This window comes from Scomber japonicus, chromosome 18 (assembly GCF_027409825.1).
Source record: "Scomber japonicus isolate fScoJap1 chromosome 18, fScoJap1.pri, whole genome shotgun sequence".
Classification (NCBI taxonomy): domain Eukaryota; kingdom Metazoa; phylum Chordata; class Actinopteri; order Scombriformes; family Scombridae; genus Scomber; species Scomber japonicus.
Genome location: NC_070595.1, coordinates 21,487,847 through 21,507,214, shown reverse-complemented (window position 1 = coordinate 21,507,214; position 19,368 = coordinate 21,487,847). Strand labels below are relative to the sequence as shown.

The window sequence follows — 19,368 nt, the reverse complement described above, 5'->3', positions numbered from 1 at the left end:
CTTCACCTACAGGTTTCTGAGTGATGTCACATCCTGCAGGCACTGGAAAGACTTGGCAGACGTCCTAGCAGCGCAGCCTCCTGGGGCTGATTCAGCCAATGTTCCCACCCAGGAATCCTGGACGTCTGACAGAAAACAGATCCAACTCTCCCAAGGCCACTATAAGTCAGCCTCTCCCCTCGCTCCAGTCTCCCCCTTACCCGAAAACCTCTCCTGGGGCCTTTCTTTATGCTTCTCTCAGACAAACTATCATACAAATAGACATTTTTCTTCACCACACCCCATGTTCACTCTCCCTGCCCTCTGCCCAGCTTCCCATCGCAGTCTTGCCTTGCTTTGGCCTTTGAGCAATTGGACAATTTTATTTGGTAAGAGAGCCATGATTAATAGCCAAGCAGAATTTGCATGTCCAATTTCAAGTTGTCATGTTGAAGCTAGTATTTTTCTAACCTTGTCTGAGCATGTTTGGTATAAATGCTTCATTTTGAATACTTCTCAGATGTCAGCACAATAGGGAATCATCTCAGGACCTGCAGATAAACTACAATTAAATGCTTTTAGGCTTTACAGATCAGAAGTACTAGTAACCTCAAATACACAAACACAGATTTTTTTTAATTATTTCTTTTATTTTATAAAAAGGGAATGCAATTAACAAAATGTTTATGTACCTACAATAGTGTTTCAGATTGTACCGATTTAACTCAGGCAGCGTGCTACTGGACACACAAGGCTATTGCACACGAGACATTTCATACAACACAAATTATACACACTGTACAAAGACACAAACATACATACATACATACATACATATATACATACATACATACAAACATACATAGTTATTCATATATTTTTAATAAAAAATCATAGTCAGGCAACACACTGAAGTGACAGGTACACAGATTAAAACACCTCTCCATCTGAAAAAAAAAACTGGGAGAAAGCAAACATCACTGAAGCTGCCAAAGTGCTTTTCAACATTTCTACTTGGCCATCTAAAATGTAAAAGTCAACAAGAAAACACTGAGTAAGAGAAGAGTTCTTAAATGTGTGTCTACAGGAAAAAGGCTATGTAGCCCTGAACAACAGGAACCAGACAATGAAAAACAGGACTTCCTATTAATGAAGGAAGTTGCAGTTGTAAGATGTCAGAGAATGAGGATGAAGCTGACCTCCCAGGGGGCAGACCCCCACCCCAATCCCCCATGCCTTTGAAACCGGATCTTCTCCCATTTTGTAGGCGTCTTTGGAAAGATAAGACGTGTTTACACCTTTAGTTGCACAAGGCATATGGCTAGCAGATCAAACCAGGATGTTCAAATTCAGTACATTTTTGTTCATGGTGCTATGTAAGACTTCACAGTGAGACCAACAAACCCTTATCATCCCACTCTCTGCTCGTCAATTACTTGATAATTCTAAATGATGATCAATAATACTGTCAATAGTGGAGCACCTGCCCCAAACACTTCATACATACATTCAGCCTAAGTCCCCACGAGGAAGGCACAAACACAGACAGCACATTGCTGCTATGTTAATACAACACTGTCAGGACGCATTAGTCCCATTAGTCTGGACAACTATCATTGAGTAAAATTCATCAGTGCCAACTCACTTCAGGAAATGTACTTTCTGATTAGGCCTTCCTCAAAGGAAACTGTTAAGATACAAAAGACAACAGTAAAAGCAAGAGGGACAGATTATGAGGACAAATGAGGGAAGGGGTGTTAGTGATGGAAGCTGGGATATATCTTACACATTAGCGCTAACAAATGAGTTAGAATTTCATGCATTAAATGTAAGCAGATTATGTAAGTAAGTTTGTTGTACTTAATCAAATGATTTTAAGCAAGGTTATATAGGGAATATATAGCCCTGGTTTTATTGGGGGAGTAATAATTTGGCTTCTCTGGAATGCAGTGCTGAGTGAAGTTGGCCACTGCCTCCAGCTTTGTAAGGAATGAGTGATAAATATGTAGGCTTAATGTATACATATATCAGTGAAAGAGAGTACTGTGGATACACAGGACAACAATCTCTAGAGAAATGTACAAAGTGCCACTTTGAAAGCTTTGAACCAGTGCAGACCTCAAAAGGCCCATAATAGTTCACCAGAAGTATGATGCATGTTATGTTTCTATTCTTGGCTTCTAATATGGGTTAACATCTTTAGAGAGAAAAAACAAAAAGCAAGACAGGCATATACATGAAAATGGTTTGCAACTCCATGTTAATTAATCAGAGTACCCATGACAAAACTATTTCACATTTCTGAAAGTTTTCACTCCCCTGCATGGGTGAGTTGATTGAATGTTGATTGTGAGTTCACACACTTTTGATTGCCATTAAAAAAAAAAGTCTGGATTGTAGAATACAATGCCAGACATCTCTGTTCAGGATGTGCTCGCTTTTTTAATATCTCTTTGTCTCATCACATCCTCTTGATCTGATACACACACATACACATGTTCTCACTTATGCACACACACACATACACACAAGCGCCCCGATGCATTTACACCATATCAGACACAGGTGGTACAATCTTGCATGATGGGTGTGGTCTGGTGTTCATGTTTGTTGGTGCAGTGTTCCAGAGAGCTGGAGCTCTTTAGAGGGACCAGACAGCGGTCAGCTGGTCGTCCACTATGCAGCACCCCCCAACAGCACAACACACGCAGAAACTCTTTTCTCATGTCCTTGCTGCGAAGTGTGTAGATCACTGGGTTAAGTGCTGAGTTCAGAGTGGCAAAGCCAAAAAAGATGTCTGCTTTGGAAAGGATAGGGCATAACTGTATCCTACAGGATGAATCTAGGAGGAGAATAGTAAAAGCGGGCAGCCAACACATGATGAAGACACCCAGCACTATGGTGACTGTTTTCAAAAGGGCATAGGCTTGTGAGTTGGTTGCTTCCTGGTGGCTGGAGCGTACAATCAAATAGATCCTCACATAGAGGATGAGGATAGAGAGTAGTATCAGGCTGAAAATGGTGACAACAAACAGGATGTATTTCTTAGAGTACAGTGGCAACACAGCTGAGCAATCAGGGAGGTTGTTAATGCAGTTCCAGCCGATGATAGGAAGTCCTCCAAGCAGGATGGAGGTAACCCAGCAAGCTCCTATCAGGAGGAACATGCGGCATGTTTTGGTGGAGCCGTACACCTTGACCTTGGTGATGGCAATATATCGCTCTATAGCTATGGCCAGCAAGCTGAGGACTGAAGCTGCTAGAGCGATAAATGCCGTGCCCTCCCGGATGAACCACTGCACCGGCACTAGTTCAAAGGTCTTTGATCCTGATAGAAAAATGTTGGCTATGTAAGCCGAGCCTGCCAGAAGATCTGAGAATGCCAGGTTGCCGATGAAGAAAAACATGGCAGAGTGGAACTTCTTGTTGCGGCAGACAGCAATAAGGACCAGGAGATTCTCCAGAATGATGATGGTGCAGAGTACCACAATGGCGATGTTAAGGTGGGTTAGCACCTTTTTATCCTGACTGCGTTTCTCCAGCTCCGATATGGTCATGTTCTTAGCAAATGCATAATAAGAGGGGATCAGACTATGATTGTAGTACTGGGAATACTTGTTCTTCATGGTGACAGGGTGGCAGAGCACAGCCGCTTTACGGCAAAGATTCATTTACACAGTGAAGTCGTGCACAGTGTCTAAGCTGATAATCATTGCCTTTAAGGAAAGGACAGGAAGGCAGGGAGGGAGACTGTCTGTCCCACAGTCACGTCTCAGGAGCTCTATGTGGGTCACCTGCAGACACACAAAAGGGAAGAAAAGGTATGGGTTACTGACAAGGGAAATTTGGTTGCACTAATTAAATAAACAGTGACAAAGCAAACCCTTTTTTTTTAGTTAAGCAATGGACTGTGTAAAGTCAGTTCTCTAGCAAAACAAAGTATCCAGGCAACAACCTATTCCTCTGTACTCTGTAATCTGTACAGTTGAAACTAAACATCTTTTTAAATTTACTTGAAGAAGACTCCATTGTTATGACCTAAAGTTAAAGAGTGGATGAACAGCAATAGAGCTGAAAAAAAAACCCAAATACTTAATATAACTTGTCCTTGAGGCAGTCTAACAGATAAACAGGTTTGAAACGAAGAGTTGGCGTTTACATTTATTGTATATCTTAGACTAAACACCCACACTGGTAGCTGCAGCTTTTTGTAGTTTAAAAAGTGAAAATCCATTGGCTTACAAGAAATTCATACATAAAAAATGACTCCACAGGTAAACTTTATTTTCCTCCAAGGATAATCAACAATCAAATATCTTCCCTGTACAGATAGAGATCATCTTCAAGTAGAAGAATAACTGCTCTATGAGGCTGGTGCCTAAACAAGCCTCCCCTCACAGACTGAAGAGGACATTCCACTAACCCTGTCCGAGCACTCGGCTGTCAACACACAGCATTGTTGCGGGGAGCGAACCATTCCACTCCAGTGAGTTACCTCTTGAAACTTCAACATAGCTTGTGGATCAGCCACATCTCTTCATCCTGACCTGCCCGTTTTAACCGCTTCACAAAAGCAAAGTAACAGCAAATCAAATAGATACTCTAGAGGAAAAGGTGGGGGCTGCTCTGATTCTTTGAGAAAAAGGCACTTGATGAGTATTGTGGGGTATCAAAAGCTAATTATATACAATTTATGCATTACAATTTACAGAATTTTATACACTTAACATTTCACACAGTGTTATTCTGAGGCATGATCATAATCATTATCTCACACATACACAATTAGATTGGTTATAAACCCTTTTTTAAGATAATCTGTTGCATAAACAAGCAAGCAAATGTACTGTTTTACAATTACGTGCCCACCAAAATCAAAGGGGAAACAAACCTTGTGAATTAATAATGTGTCTTCAAATCGTTTAAAAAGTACAAACCTATAAACTAAACAAATTAAAATGGACTGCAGTTACAGGTCTGAAAACAAAGGAAAGTTGAAGGCTCTGGAAATCTAATTATAGGAGCTGGTGTTTTAAACCTGTCAAAAGTTACAGGATCCCTCTGCAGGCCAGCTCCAGAGGTAATTCAACACTGATGCTTCCACTGCTTGTCTTCACAACCACTCTGAACTGCTGTAGCAGCTCTTAACAGGAAACTTTTAGTGGAAAGTGAATACTGCATGGGGCTGAACCTCGACTCTGTTCTGCTGAGCTTTGACTCAAAACCCGAGAGACTGAAAGATGGAGAGGGAACGAGACAAAGCCAGACAGAGAGCATGCATGTGGAACGGCATCTGGACACAAAGGCAGGAATCTGAAACATCACTACCATGACGTGCCCACACACACAAACTCATCCATGTGACGTGTAGCACCCCACAGAACTTAACTCTACACGTGCACTCTTCACACATATTGCTACATGTGAGAGATTTAGAGCAATGTAGCAAAGCATACCCCCGCATACAGGCAGTTTCAACACACAGCTGCTATTGGTTGCCAGTAATAAGCAGCTCACTGTTTCCTCAAGCAGGAAGAAAGAACAATAGTCTCCTTCAGTGTGTGCAGAGCATTGCCCTTCAGCCTTAATAAAGGGACAGCACACTTCCATTTGGCTGCTGTATCTGTATCATAGCAGATATTTATTTACAGTTGAGCACTCCCTTATCAGAGCTGCTTTACCAGGATGGCTTGTCTCCCCCCATCCTTTTAGCTCCTTTAATAGACACAAATAGTAGGCTTGAGGCTGAGCACATGTGCCAGCTGCACCAGTGTAATTCCATTAGGTTGCATTATTGCAAACTGTAATGATTTTATTAATGGAAAAGTCATGTGATATAGACCAGCTCTGTATCTCCACAGTCTCTGCTGAGGGAAAAAACGCACTGGATTCGCCTAGTTTCATACTGGTTTTCTCTCAGCTCTGCCAGGTTCTCTCAGCACAGTTGTCTTTCCATGTGTTGTGTAGACAGCTCGAGGTCCTGCTTTCACCAAGGAGTCCCTGGTGTCTGTCATCAAGGGATTTCACTGTGTGTTTGTATGTGTGTGTGTGTGTGTATGAAACCTGATGGGCTGGTTTGCCTAGAGCACTGTCTCGTCACAGCCCTGCCCCTATACCTGCCGTGTGCCATTCAGAAGTTTCAACAGTGATTGGCTGACAGAAGTGCAGACTTCCAGCATTGTAACCCCCCTACCGCCCAACCTGTATTCAACCCAGACATCACTGTCACAGTTCCACAATAGACATAACACACTGTCAAACATTTTGTCACACTGTGTCAACCAAGGACTCTTTTCTTTACTAAGACAATGGACAACAGCAGCAGTGCAAATGCAAAATAACCACACTTCACTATATCAATTAATTCAAGCATTTATACTAGCTACTGTTTTTATGGAAAACAAAAAGTATAATTAAGTGTTTTATGAAGGTGTTATTTAAAAAGTATACTGAAATAAAGTCTACATTTTTTTTTAATAAATGCTTTTTCATTTAATGCATATATGTATTTAAGATATACTGTAATTCAATATAATATAAATATAATTTATGTGCAATTAGGTTGCAGGAATAGTTATAAAGTAGACTCAAAAATACTTTAAATGCATTACTTTGGGACAACAAATATAAATACAGCTTGGGATGTTTAAAACTGGAATTTCTCATCAAGTTGTTTCATAATGATTTGAACATCATGTAAACATAGTATTTACATAATCATGATAGAACATTTAATTTACTAAATATAATAAAGTTGTATTAAGTTTATCCAAAGTAATACATATACATAAACATATAGATATTGGAGATACATGTATTTTTACGTACTTTCAAATTGTAAATTAGGAGATTTGTTTGTTTCAGTTGCCACAGCGCAGTGATGTAGGTGAAGGTGCAGAATGGTTTCACAAAGGTAAATAGCATAATATCCTGTCTAGATTTTTCAGTGGCGCTTAGATACTGTAAGACAGTGTGATGAAAGATATAATTGAAATCGTAGGGTTAAAATGCGTGACAAAGAGACAGAGGATGTTAAACAACAGACATGCACCTGTGACAGGATATCCTACCAGAAAACCAACTTTGAGTATTATCACAAAATCCATACGAGTTTCTCATCATTTGAGAAATAGTGCAAGTTTCTCCTGTAGTGCATGTTAACATGATTGAATGCGGTCAAAATAAAACAGCTATGCCTACTTTCACAATTACACATGCATTTGCTTTTATTAACCATGGAACCACAGTTGCAGAACATGTATATAAAGCACATATATGTTTATTTTTAACCCCCCAAAAATATCCAAAAGCGACTGATAGTTGCTGCTGAAAGCTGACCTTTGTTCCTTCCTAATTCTAACAAGACACAGAGCTCCACTCTCTGTCATGGGAGTGATGCCTGCACAAAGGCCACAGGTGTTTTTCCCAGAAACACCTGATAAGCCCTAATTAGCAGAGTGTCTGCTCACCAAAAACCAAGGCAACGCCATCCCATTACAACACCTGCTACCTGTCACACTCTACTTAAACCTGGCTCCACTTTCCCCAGGGGAAAGCATTTAAAACAAAGATGCAGCATGCATGCCCATGTTACACACATACGTAATATCACCATCAAACATTTGGATCTACACTGCAATTAACTGCCAAATTATAACAGTAAAGTACTGTTCTTTCTAAATACAGTAGAATACTGTCATTGTTGTATGATTTTTGGAGAAAAAACCAAGAACAGACATGTAGCTGTAGTTATAGTAGTCAGCTACAGTGGACTACTGTGAGATTTGCAAGTAAAATATGAAATCAAGCTCCTGGCAGGCACAAGGGAGCATTTTCAGGTGTTCTTCAGGAGCTGAAAGTCTTAGTTACTGGTATTTAAACATTATTTTCACTGCTTGCTTGCAAGTCTAGTTTAAGCATTATATCTCAATGACTTTTCTGTTGAACTACATGGGCCTATCAGTGAATGTAAACAGTGGACGAGCCTGATCTATACCTACACCTTAATTCATTTCATAATCAATAATAGCTTACTATCTAAAGGACATACTAAGTGAAGTTGTTTCAAATATGTAGTCAAGTTGGTCAGGATATGTTCATATTGGGTAGCTTAGCTCAACCCATGTTTGTTTATAAGCTGTAGCTATGTTGCTGCAAAGACACTGTTGTTTACGGACAGTGACACCTGGTTACATAATAAGTGATATCCAGAAATATTGATTGAAATATTGAAAAGTGTTATTGCTGTTAAAATTTATTTCAGGGATTTAATCATCATTAATCCTAACATAGGAACAGAGGCCAGTCAGGGCAAGGTATGCCTTAGAAGACGAGTTTGCAGTGAATTCTCATCAGCACTCCTCTCAAAAAGTTGAGTTAGGTCTCCTCTTTGTGTAAAATGTTTGGCTATGCCATGCAATTGTTTTATTTCTCTTTCTCTCACTTTGTGCTCAATTTTCATTTTTATTTCTTTCTCACTTAGTAATCCTAGAAGCCTGGATGCCATCTTTCTGCCAATTATAACGGAGGAAATTTGAAGGCATTACAAATGATGTATCCTGCAATCTGTTTATTTGTGCTTTTGTATTTTTTTAGTAGTTTGAAAAGTAGTTGCAGTTGCATCTACTCAAGTTTTGATGGCAGCTCAAGATATTATAAATAACTTTAAATTTACATTTACCCCCTGCGAAAGAGTATAAATCTTTTTTTTACATTATATGGTATATTTGACAACCTTTGAATACATGTTCACTTCCATAAAGCTGTCATTTGTCTCAACCTGTTTTGTGCTTGATGTTAAAGGTTATGTGTTTTAAAACTGAGCTGACCATGAAATTTGAAGACATGTTATTTACTGTATATGTGCAATTTATAGGTGTATAAATTCATATAAATGTAGCATTCACAGTAAGAAACTGTTAATGTAGATTTCAACTATAGCCTATATAACTAAATTATGATAGTCACATTGTAAAAAAAAAGCTGCCAGTAATATCGTAATTTTACAAGGAAAATTTGTAACAGTGATAAGATGACAGTTAATATCTTATCTTGTTTACATTTTGATTCAAAGAATGTTTAAGCAGCTTGCGGTCTGGAACATCCTGTCACATCTGCCTCCATCTGCCCTTCACGCTCAGCAGCAGCATGGCCAAGTGTTTCTTCACAGAACATCCTCTAAAATGTCAGTAGCATGTGATTATAACAGAAATGTCTCTGTTAGGAAAAGTTAATCATCTATTTAAGGAGATTTGATGACTTCCTGCACTCTCAATGAGACAACTAGGCTTTAGATATAGATCATGGATACATTGAAAGCATCTGCTGCTGTGATTTGTCCTTTCCTGTTCCCCTCCACTACCAGTGTCCTCATCCTATAACTGACCTGGCCACTGACTAAAGGACACTGTGGGTGCTGCTCATTCAACCATAATGACCAGTACTCATATGAGGAAGAAATGTGAGCTCTACATGAGCTGAGTAAGAGGCACTGGAGTTAAAGAGATTGTCTGCTAAACAGCAAAGTAATGCTAAAAAGGGATTCTTTACACTCAAACCAAATATATTCTTAAATATGTCTAATGAGGTATTTCCACTGAATTAAACCAACATTTTTGAATGTGCCTACATAGTGAGTTGAGGTACAGCAGAAAGAGCTGAGCCTGCAGACAGGAAAATTCTGTATGCAATACACAGCAGTGTAGTCAGAAAGTTTCCAAAGTCAAGTGTTGACATGTCAGACATACAGGCGTCAACACAGGTAACTATTAAAGCCACAAGGCCTCAACACTGCTACTACAGGAACTTCATTTCTAACGAAATGACAATAGAGAGGGATGAAAACACCCACACTTGTTCTTCTGTACTTCTTTCTCTCACTTTATCAGCATTGACATAGTGAATCTACTTGTATTTACATGGCCAACTCAGCACTTTAAACTGTCACGCTCGACTGCACCTTCCTGTTAAGGAAGACCTTATTTTGCATCTAGTAGGTCCATGAAGTCACACTACACAACCATACAAAACACAGGCATGGACTGGTGGCTGAAGCTCCATCACCGAGCCCCTGGGCTCTATGTGTGGAACCTTTTCACATTAGCACAGCAACACTATTGATTGTCCGCAGTCTATTTCCAGGAAAAAAAAGCATGAACGTTTCCAGACTCAGTGAAACTGGGATGAAGAGGATTCATATTGCTGCTGTGACGTGACTGAGCCATAGTCCTTCAAATAACCCTGGTCAGAGCACAGACTAAATACACACATGCAGTGTCTCTTGATAGCAGTGTCTCTTGAATATGGTCAAAATAAGCCAGGTACAGTTCTTACATCCTTAGTCATGACTGGAACTTGCTGAAACTTATCTTAAGCCGCCCCTTATCTCTGTTATGTGCCTCGATGCAGACAGGCTGATAAAACTGATGCTAAAATGTCTAACAATAAAGACGCACAACTGACTGAATAAAACAGTACTCAAAAAGACACATGTTTGAGGTCAAACTGAAAGCATCAGCAACCTCAGCTTCCTACTGTGGTACAACGTATGAGTTCTCTCAGAGTAGAAATGCATGCACTTTAAGACCTCAGAACCCAGACCACTTCATCCACAGCACTACCGTATAGTGCTGCATTCGCTAAAAGCCTCAAAAAGCAGAATCATAGATGTTCTCTTTAGTAATGTAACGGCAGCATGGTAGCCAAGTATGCTACGTAGCTAAGTATGCAGTCACTTTTGTTCTTCTTCATCTATCTAAATAAATATTTAGAGCTGTTTATTGATATTTCATACACACTGGAAATCAAAGTAGTGAAACCCTGAGAGACACAGAGGCTGACAAACTATTGCAGTGGTTTCACACACTGTGGCCTTGTACTGTAGAAAGCAAAGCATGTGGAGGCGTAAAATACAGGTTTACGTGTTGGTGAAGTATCTTGCTTTGAAACACAAGCAGTTCATAAAATCACTAGACAAATGAAAACTAGAAGCTTTAAGGGGAAGTGCAAACGACAACGAAGAAAGCCTGTTTCAGTGTCGAGCTGTGACTTGCACAGTTGTGAGGCAGAACAGAGAGATATGAGATGGGCAGCTTGTAATGTATCAGTTTCTCAGTGTTTGGAGAGGAACTAAAATGGGGGAAGAGCAAATTCACCAGAAAAAAAGACTTACAAAGAAATGTCTGTATCTTGCCAAACCATATCCCAGACATACAAGGATCAGATCCTTTTTTGTGACTTACAAAAAAAAAAGTATTTCACTATTACAAATTTGCATCAATGTAACTGCATCATGCCATCATGGCATTAGATAAGTGGCAAAGAACAACACAGTTCCTATTTATTGACAACATCAACGGTTCCTTCTTGTTTTTTTCACCCTTTGTTCTAGATTTAATTTTAGCTCCAAAAGCAATCCCTCCTCTGTCTTTGTCTATTATATGCTAATATAATCGTGCTTCATTAAAACTGTGTACAAGCTGCTAGATATAAGGGGAGTGGGTGTCCCCAATACATGAGGTTTCATCATATAATTAGGGATTACCCTTTAGCTCGTCAAACAGTTTGACAGTTTGGGCACAGCCTCTTGTGAGGGTCCAGTCTGTCAACACAGTTCAATCAGGAACAAAAAAGGTTATTTTTATAGTGACTTTGTAGTGACTTGCTCTCTGTTACTCTCCTCAGTCAGTTCATCCCAGCAACTTTGCAATGTATGCATTTATTTATGGCAGCTGCTCACATGCTCTGGGGCTCTTAGAGTGGCAGTGAGAGGAGCTGGAGACAAAGAGCTGCATAAAGAAGGGCATCGTAGAGCCTCAGGAGCCAAAACCCGCATGACCGGCAGACACCCTCCACCCCCAACTCTGCCCCACTGGGGGTGGGGGATCTCCAAGAGTGGCGCCTCAAAGGCAATTACTGTAATATCTTCACCCTCTGACCATTTCTGTCAACTTAAAATCACTGGCTTCCAAATTATTCATGTTTTTATATTGCTCTATTTTCCTTTCATGCTGCTCTCTGATTTTCTGAGCAACACCGTCCTCACTCTAGCACTCCCACCTCCCCTCGTATATTTCCAACTTCACCACAGACATCAAAAGACAAGGCCATAAAGACGTCATTAAAACATCAAAAAGGATTTATTTAGCACACATCTGAGGCAGACATGTTCTTATAGTGCCCTATTAAAGACCTCATTACAGTACTTACCATGCAATCAGCTCTCCATTCAAGAAACTCTGGAGCTCGGCACCAAGAAACTACTACACGTTCTTGTCAGTGCGAATGTGACTGATGTTTCATACAGCTTTACTAATAATTATATCATTTCTAATCATTAACGCCTACAGGATGAGTAACTGATTTGATAACTGACCTGAGATTTGCACAGCATGTACAAGTAATAAACTATTCTCAGAATTCAAGCTTTTACATGGAACAGTGGTAAACCACACATAAAAATTCTCCGCTATGAATTTGTCGGGTTTATGTGTGCAAACGTATGCTAGTGTTAACCACATGGCATCCTTAATACAGATGCGATACATGTGCACACAGGCTGTTGTAAAGAAGAAAGGAGTGCTGGATTCAAGTTTCAGCCTTGTTACCTGTCTCACACCTTCCCATGTTCTTGTCTTTACAATGACATATCCCTTAATGAATGGCTTTGAACCCTCTTTTAGGTTTCTTATGTCCTCCTATTCTACTCAGTAGCAAGACCTTGAACTCCACCCCTTCTCATGTTCTGTTGCCTTGTTGGGAAATTGTGAGGTTGCTGTGAGAGAGATTATGATTGTTTGTTGCATGCTGCGTCAAGAAGCACGAGTCATGACATGACATGACAACATATATCCATGGAATTGTGAATGCTCAAGCGAGCAGAGTTGCTGTGACTGTGACAATCAAGTTTGTTCTACACATGTAGCTGTGATTTCTGGTGCATATTGACAATCACAGGACTGCATGGTAAAATCATGAGAGGTGAGGAGAGGACAGGACAGGAAAGGAGAGAGAAGACGCGGACAACAAAGCAAAACACTGCACAATGGAAAATGATACCATCTACACAGGCTAACGGCTAACCCACGGAAAGGGGGGGGGGGGGGGGTGGGCTGACTGCCTTTGCATAGCACCCGCTGATAAGATGTAAAATTGATGGAGGCCCTCCATCTCTCCTCATGGTCCAGCATAGGAAAACAGCTCCAGACTCCTCTGGCAAACACAGATCCATTAAACACAGCTCTGTTGTTGGAGAAAAACATGGTTGCCTGGAGAGGGAACATTGTTGTGTCCACACAGTCCACAGTGTTTCCTCTGTATTTTATACAATTTAAGGATTTCTTGCCTTGACAAGCAAATTTATTTCTTGAAAATCTATAGTGATGTCAACATTCATAGGTCTCTCTGTCACAAAGATGGCATCTTAACTATAAATATACAGCTAAAACCTACATTTAAAGACTGGCAAATGTATGCGTGAAAAGAGACCCAAGGGTACTTAAAGTTGCAGATCTTTGGAAGGATACTATGTCTGATTTATTTCCTTGCAACATTAAGTGAGTAAAAAAAAATTAGAGGAAGAACTGAACCCACAGCTGATAACTTGTTTGTGCAGCTTTACTGAGCCTCATGTGAGGTTTGGGTAGAGTTATTTGCCAAAGAATATTTTGCAACAGTAACCACTCAGAAAGTGAGTATTTCTGTGGTGTGGCTTTTCAGTGCATGACACAGAAGCTACTTGACCGAGATGCCGCTCATCTGAAATGTTTGAGCAGTTGTCATATTAGTTTAAAGTAAACAGCATCCACTTCCACTCAATCTGTCTGTTCTAATGGAGCAGTCTGGCCTCTATCATGACCCGGCTTGCGTTTGGCTGAGGGGTTAATTCCATCATGTCTTTAAGCTTGGAAAGACTAATGCTGAGGCATTTACAAGATAAACAATCTCACTGGCTATCCCAAAACAAGGCTTATTTTTAAATCTGAAAGAGCTTGTTAGAGGGAGAGATGTTAACTTTCAGTTCCATAAAACAAAAGCCTGAATAGCTTAAACAGACTCCTTATACCTCTGAGCTCCAACTGGCTGCATGGGACAATTCAAAATCCAAGAAAATGGTCTCCAGTTTACTCCTGGTTTTAGGGAGGTGGGGTACTGAAGTAATCCTGTTGAGTTTTCCAGCTGCACAAACAAAGCTGACTGGATAACAAAGCCTTCCAAGAGAGAAGAAGAAGGGAGGAGGAGGAGGTCTCCAAAACCACAGCATCTCCATATGTACCTGCTCCAAGATCGCTCTGAGTGCAGTGTTGAGAATGACCAGAAATCATGAAACCACGACATGACCACACTGATTAAGCCTGCTGCTAGAACAGACAGTATGAGGTTGTTCCCATCCAGTTCATAAATCACACTGTTTAACCTAAAGAGAGGTTGCAAAGTGCCACCAATCCCATCCAAAGCCACAGCAGTAACCAGAAACCTTGTGTTCAAAGTAATTGTCAACTATGTGAAAGATGATGTGTAATGTGTAGAGCGACATTGCACAAAGTAAAATGCCAATCAGACCTCTAACAAACCATTTTCAGTATTATTTCCAACTGGCAGCATTTTGGAATAAGAGCTGCCCCAAGCATGAAATGTGACAGAAGAAAAACAGCTTTAACCCCGCTTTAAAAAGTGTCAGGAAATCCTGGCATGCTGCTACAAGCATCAGCGCCCAGTCATGGGGGGTCTTATAGTTTGCCCAAGTCCCTCAAGTGGAAAAGGAATGTAACAGGAGACTTTAAACTTGATGGATTATTTCATTGAGTAGAACACCTTCCTAAAAAGTCCGCCAAGTATAAGCTTATGTAAATGTTTATATGATAATCAGAACAGCAATGACAGCATCATCATGCAATTCAGAAAGGCTGTTTTGAAAAAGAGAGACGGATAGGTTAACTAAGTGTGCATATGTTTTCCTTCTTCCTGCCAACAAAGAGCAAGCGCAGGCTTTAGTGACATACTCTCCAACTATGTCAGATTGAGGTGGCTTGCAAAGTATCACTTGAGTTTTAAGAAAGGAACATCCTGCACACTGCTCAGAATCACTGTTGATTGATCATATTAATGTTTCAGTCCTTCAGGACTTCTTTCAACAGTATTTTTATACTATGGAAATTAGTAAGAACTTCTTACTATGAAAATGAGTAAGATTAATAAGATTAATAAAATGTCTTGATCTTCCTTTCTCAAAAGTCAACTGTATTCACAATATGGGTAAGAAAAAGGAGAGGACGCCATATTTATTTCTTTGGTCTGAGACACTCCCAACTCTTGGCTGTGAATCAGAAACTACATGCTGTCAGCTGTGTGTTGTGACTTGCGCTTCGGCAGCCTGCGAACAGAAGGCGTTTATTTTGCTCCAGCTGCCACACCCAAAGAAAGTGTTTTTCATGCTAAGGGGGGAGTACCAGCTAGAACTCTTGAGCCAGTAGAACCCAGATGGCTGTCCAGGCCAAACACTATTAATATCACAGAGAAAGGCCTAACAGCAATGTAAAAATACCTGCATTGTCTCTGGTGATCTGCTGTGCTTCCTTTTCTTTTTTTAAGTCATGTATTGACCTCTGACTGGTTTTCATTTAACCAGGTAAAAGCCAGAGTGCCTCCGGCAAGTCACTCCTCTGATCTTTCAATGTTGTTACCCGTCGGTTCAGCTGAATAAAGTGGTGTATGTAGACAACAAAAGAGAAGTCAGTCTCCCTATGGAAAAGCCTTCTTGCTGCTTCCTATTAGCGGACCGCTCCCAGGCCCGAACTGAAACCCGAGCATCCTTCAGGGATCGACACCACCCACCCGCCACCCATCCCCGCCTTCAACCCCCTAGTGACCTGTCCCAGTAAAAAAAGTCCCACAAATCCAGTTCCCACCATTGAATTACCATTAATTTATTTATCCATCCTTGCACTTACACATCTATTTATTTATTCAACTCATCTATTTGTCTCCATTTCTCACGCTATCCCTAGCAGTTCCCATTGACAAGGGTCCGATTACAGTCATCTCGTAGAGGAAAACGGGGCCACTGAGCACAGTGAGCTGGGTCAGCAACACATAGATCCTCAACGCATGATGTCATGGGCTGCTGGAGTGAGTCAGTCTCCCTTCGCTCTGACATAAAAGATTTAGAGTTTATCTATATAGACTAGTAAGACTAAAACCATGTGTGCTCATAACTCTGTGAAAGACTGCATCCGCCTGTAGCTGTGGAGTGTCTGGCCAATAAGGCTGCAGAGATTCATTCACAGCACCCTGGGGTTTCTCTTGTCCAGGCCGAGGATGATGAAGAGTGTTAACGCGTGTGCGAAGAAGCCACGCTGTGGTCAGGCCTGGTGGAGTGGCGGGTGTTGTTCTGGTGCAATGAGCCATGTGGTCACATGGGCTACATGCAGACAGCCGGCCGGCTGTATCATGCCCTGTATCATGCCCTGTCTCCAGCCAGTCCGAGGCATGCTGGGGGAAGCACCTGAGTCCCAAAACAGCTGTGCACGCCCCAAAACAAACCAAGCTACTCTCACACAACACCACCATCAATGAACCTGCTGACAGGGCCTTCAACACCTGATAGTCCTCTCCACATGCTGCTGAGCGTGCTTCCTCTCTACCCCCTTGCATGATGTTATCACAGGAAGATATTTGCTTGTCTAAATTCAACAGGCTTTGAAACATCCGCTTGCTTTCGAGAAGTTAGTTTCACACCCTGTAACTTCAGCCAGGGCTTGAGATAATGTCATCTCAATCACAAGCCTTTCTGCTTTTAAGACAACCTGCTAATGAGCTCCACATCATGCAGACTGAACCAGACCAACCACAGGATAAAGGATGATGGATGGAGGCTTTTATCTGGGCAATAAACATTAGTTCCTCCACCTTATCATCTTATCTCACCATGACTTGAGGATTCTCTCTCAAGAGGATGCCTCATGACTGGACTGCTGACACCTACAGTATCTCACAGAAGTGAGTGAGTGAGTGAGAAAAAAGTGAGGGGTGTACTCACTTTTGTGAGATACTGTATGTATCTCTGCAGGGTTTACTCTATATGCTTGCAGTTTAATAAGTCTATGGCCTTACAGTGGTGATGAGGTAATGGTCCAGACAGAGAAACAGAACAGTTCTGTAAAAATGTATTTTATTTAAAAGGTGTATTTAAATTTATATTCTATTTTGCTCGTGTTAAATCTCACAACAATATACTGTAATATCTTAAGATTTTGCTTGTTAACGCTGTGTGCTGCCTTTCTCTGGGGAGTCCATCTCCGACCCCAGAGATTTACTCCGGTGCATGGGGATAATGGGGGCTTTTGTCTTATTAATACATCCTTTCAAAACAATGCCTTCTTTAGAGTGACGGATGAACAAGCCTCTACACCATCGGAGGGGTCGGGAGGGGGGGGGCACAGCAGGCTATGCAACGGCTCTAAGGAACTCTGTGTGTGTGTGTGTGTGTGTGTGTGTGTGTGTGTGTGTGTGTGTGTGTGTGTGTGTGGAGGCCCCTGCGAGGACGCGCCTGCGACGCACGCAGCTCATCAGCCTCCAACAACATGATGCAGCAGACTGCGGTGACCCCACTGTATGATTTGCGTCTTTAGCCCTGCGTGTTAATATTTAACACCTCGCTATGTTATTCATTAAAACACATATCGTGGTTAACAAACGCAGCTGTCACACGTAATCCAAATAGTCACTGTGGCACTGGCTGCTGTTTCTAACTGTTTTGCCTGCTGTCATGGTTGCTTGTGAGTCAACGGTACTTTTGAGATTTTTGCGCGTCAATAGAGACTTTCACTTTATTACTAATGCCATTTACTGATTGTTGATGTAAAGAGGGGAACCTCGTGGAGTTTACGCGTAAAGGTTTCAACGGTTAACGATTCAGCCTAACAAATTAAACAATTTAAACTGAATGCAGATAATGACATTTTGCTGTAATCGCCTACACAAGACACACCAGATCCTTTTGTTAGGTTGCTGCAGCACATGTACACTGTCACACTCATTATTTTGAAAAGGTCTTCACTTACCCCATGAGAGATATGGGCTACTACAGCAGCGAAAATAACCTCACACAAATGTTTGTCTCCAAATGTCCTCACATGTGGTCACCGGTTTCCACATAAAGTTCAGCGCTTTCCTCTGCTCCAGTCGAGAGGCAACGGTGACAATCAAAACTTTGGTGGCGGACTAGGCGGCGTGTCTTGTCTAGTCATTAGTAAATCCATACCGGTTTGTGCGCCAGCGCGGAAACAAAGCAAAGATCACCAAAAACTCGTGGGGAAAAAACCCCCCAAGAAAGTCAAAAGAGGATCTTTCTTTAATGACTGCACTTTCTCTCTTCTCGCTCTAATCCAGCAGTTCGTCTGATTGTCCTCCTGGCTCTCTGGGAACAACAGCTCCACAAGGCTGTGGAGAATCGGGGAGGCGCGCACACAATACTCGTTCACACACATACACACACACAAACACACACCCACACACAAGCGAGACACAGTATGGAAACGTCATATGCCCATAAATCGTCGCGAGTCTCAGTGCCCAAATCTAAGGTTGATGCGGATTTGTGGACAACAATTAATATGGAAAATAGTTTTAAGCCTATTTTTGGACCATTCCCCTACTTTGGAGCACACAAATGAAGTCCAGATGTTCCACCTCCACACTTCCTCCGCCCCCCCCCTCCCTCTGGCAGATCCACAGCATTAACCAGTCCTCACTTTTCAACTCATCCTGGCACAGTTTCCCTTCTGAGCAGTGGCCAGCTGCAAATGCATAGCCTACCTATAGCTCAATGACAGAAATAAACATCCGCATGTGACCTGCTCCTGTTTCTTTAAGTTTGTTTTTTTATTCCCAACTAACCACAACTTTATTCATTAATTGTTTCTGATGAGTCATCCCTGTAATTTTCCATATTTATCTCTCAGGTCTGGGTAGCTGGGTAGCTATAATAATGAGGGTGAGGTGAAGGTAAGTCAGGGCTTGTTAGTCATCAAAGCTGCACCTAGACATATACAGTCAGGCAGGTGCTCGCTCCTGTGAAAGAGCCTCTGTCTAACCCTAAAGGAGGTAATAATGTCTTCACAGTCATTACGCTGAAAGCCAAAGTCATCCCAAGTGGCCATGATGTCATGTGTCTGTGATGGAAGACGGAGCTGTGTAATGTTGTTTTAGTATTAATTACTTAGGCTGTCTTACAAAACATCTAAGAGCTATCTGGCTTCTGTGTTGAGCAACATTAATAGAGCGAGCAAAATAAATCAGTTTCAATCAGGAACTGTGAGGGTGCAAATTTGTGTTTTTCCTTTATGAATGGACAGCCCCTACTTGAAAAAAAGAAAGAAAAAGAAAATGAAA

General features: G+C 41.3%; 1 protein-coding gene across 1 annotated transcript; it reads right to left on the bottom strand.

Annotated features, from left to right (window-relative positions):
- Nucleotides 1–617: 617 nt before the first annotated feature.
- s1pr2 (sphingosine-1-phosphate receptor 2) lies at nucleotides 618–18,740 on the bottom strand. The gene is made up of 2 exons (XM_053338692.1): nucleotides 18,039–18,740; nucleotides 618–3,773 (listed from the first exon to the last, which is right to left on the bottom strand). Exon 2 carries the CDS (start codon nucleotides 3,648–3,650, stop codon nucleotides 2,535–2,537), a length of 1,116 nt encoding a protein of 371 aa, XP_053194667.1. The 5' UTR covers nucleotides 3,651–3,773; nucleotides 18,039–18,740; the 3' UTR covers nucleotides 618–2,534.
- Between the last annotated feature and the right edge of the window lie 628 nt (nucleotides 18,741–19,368).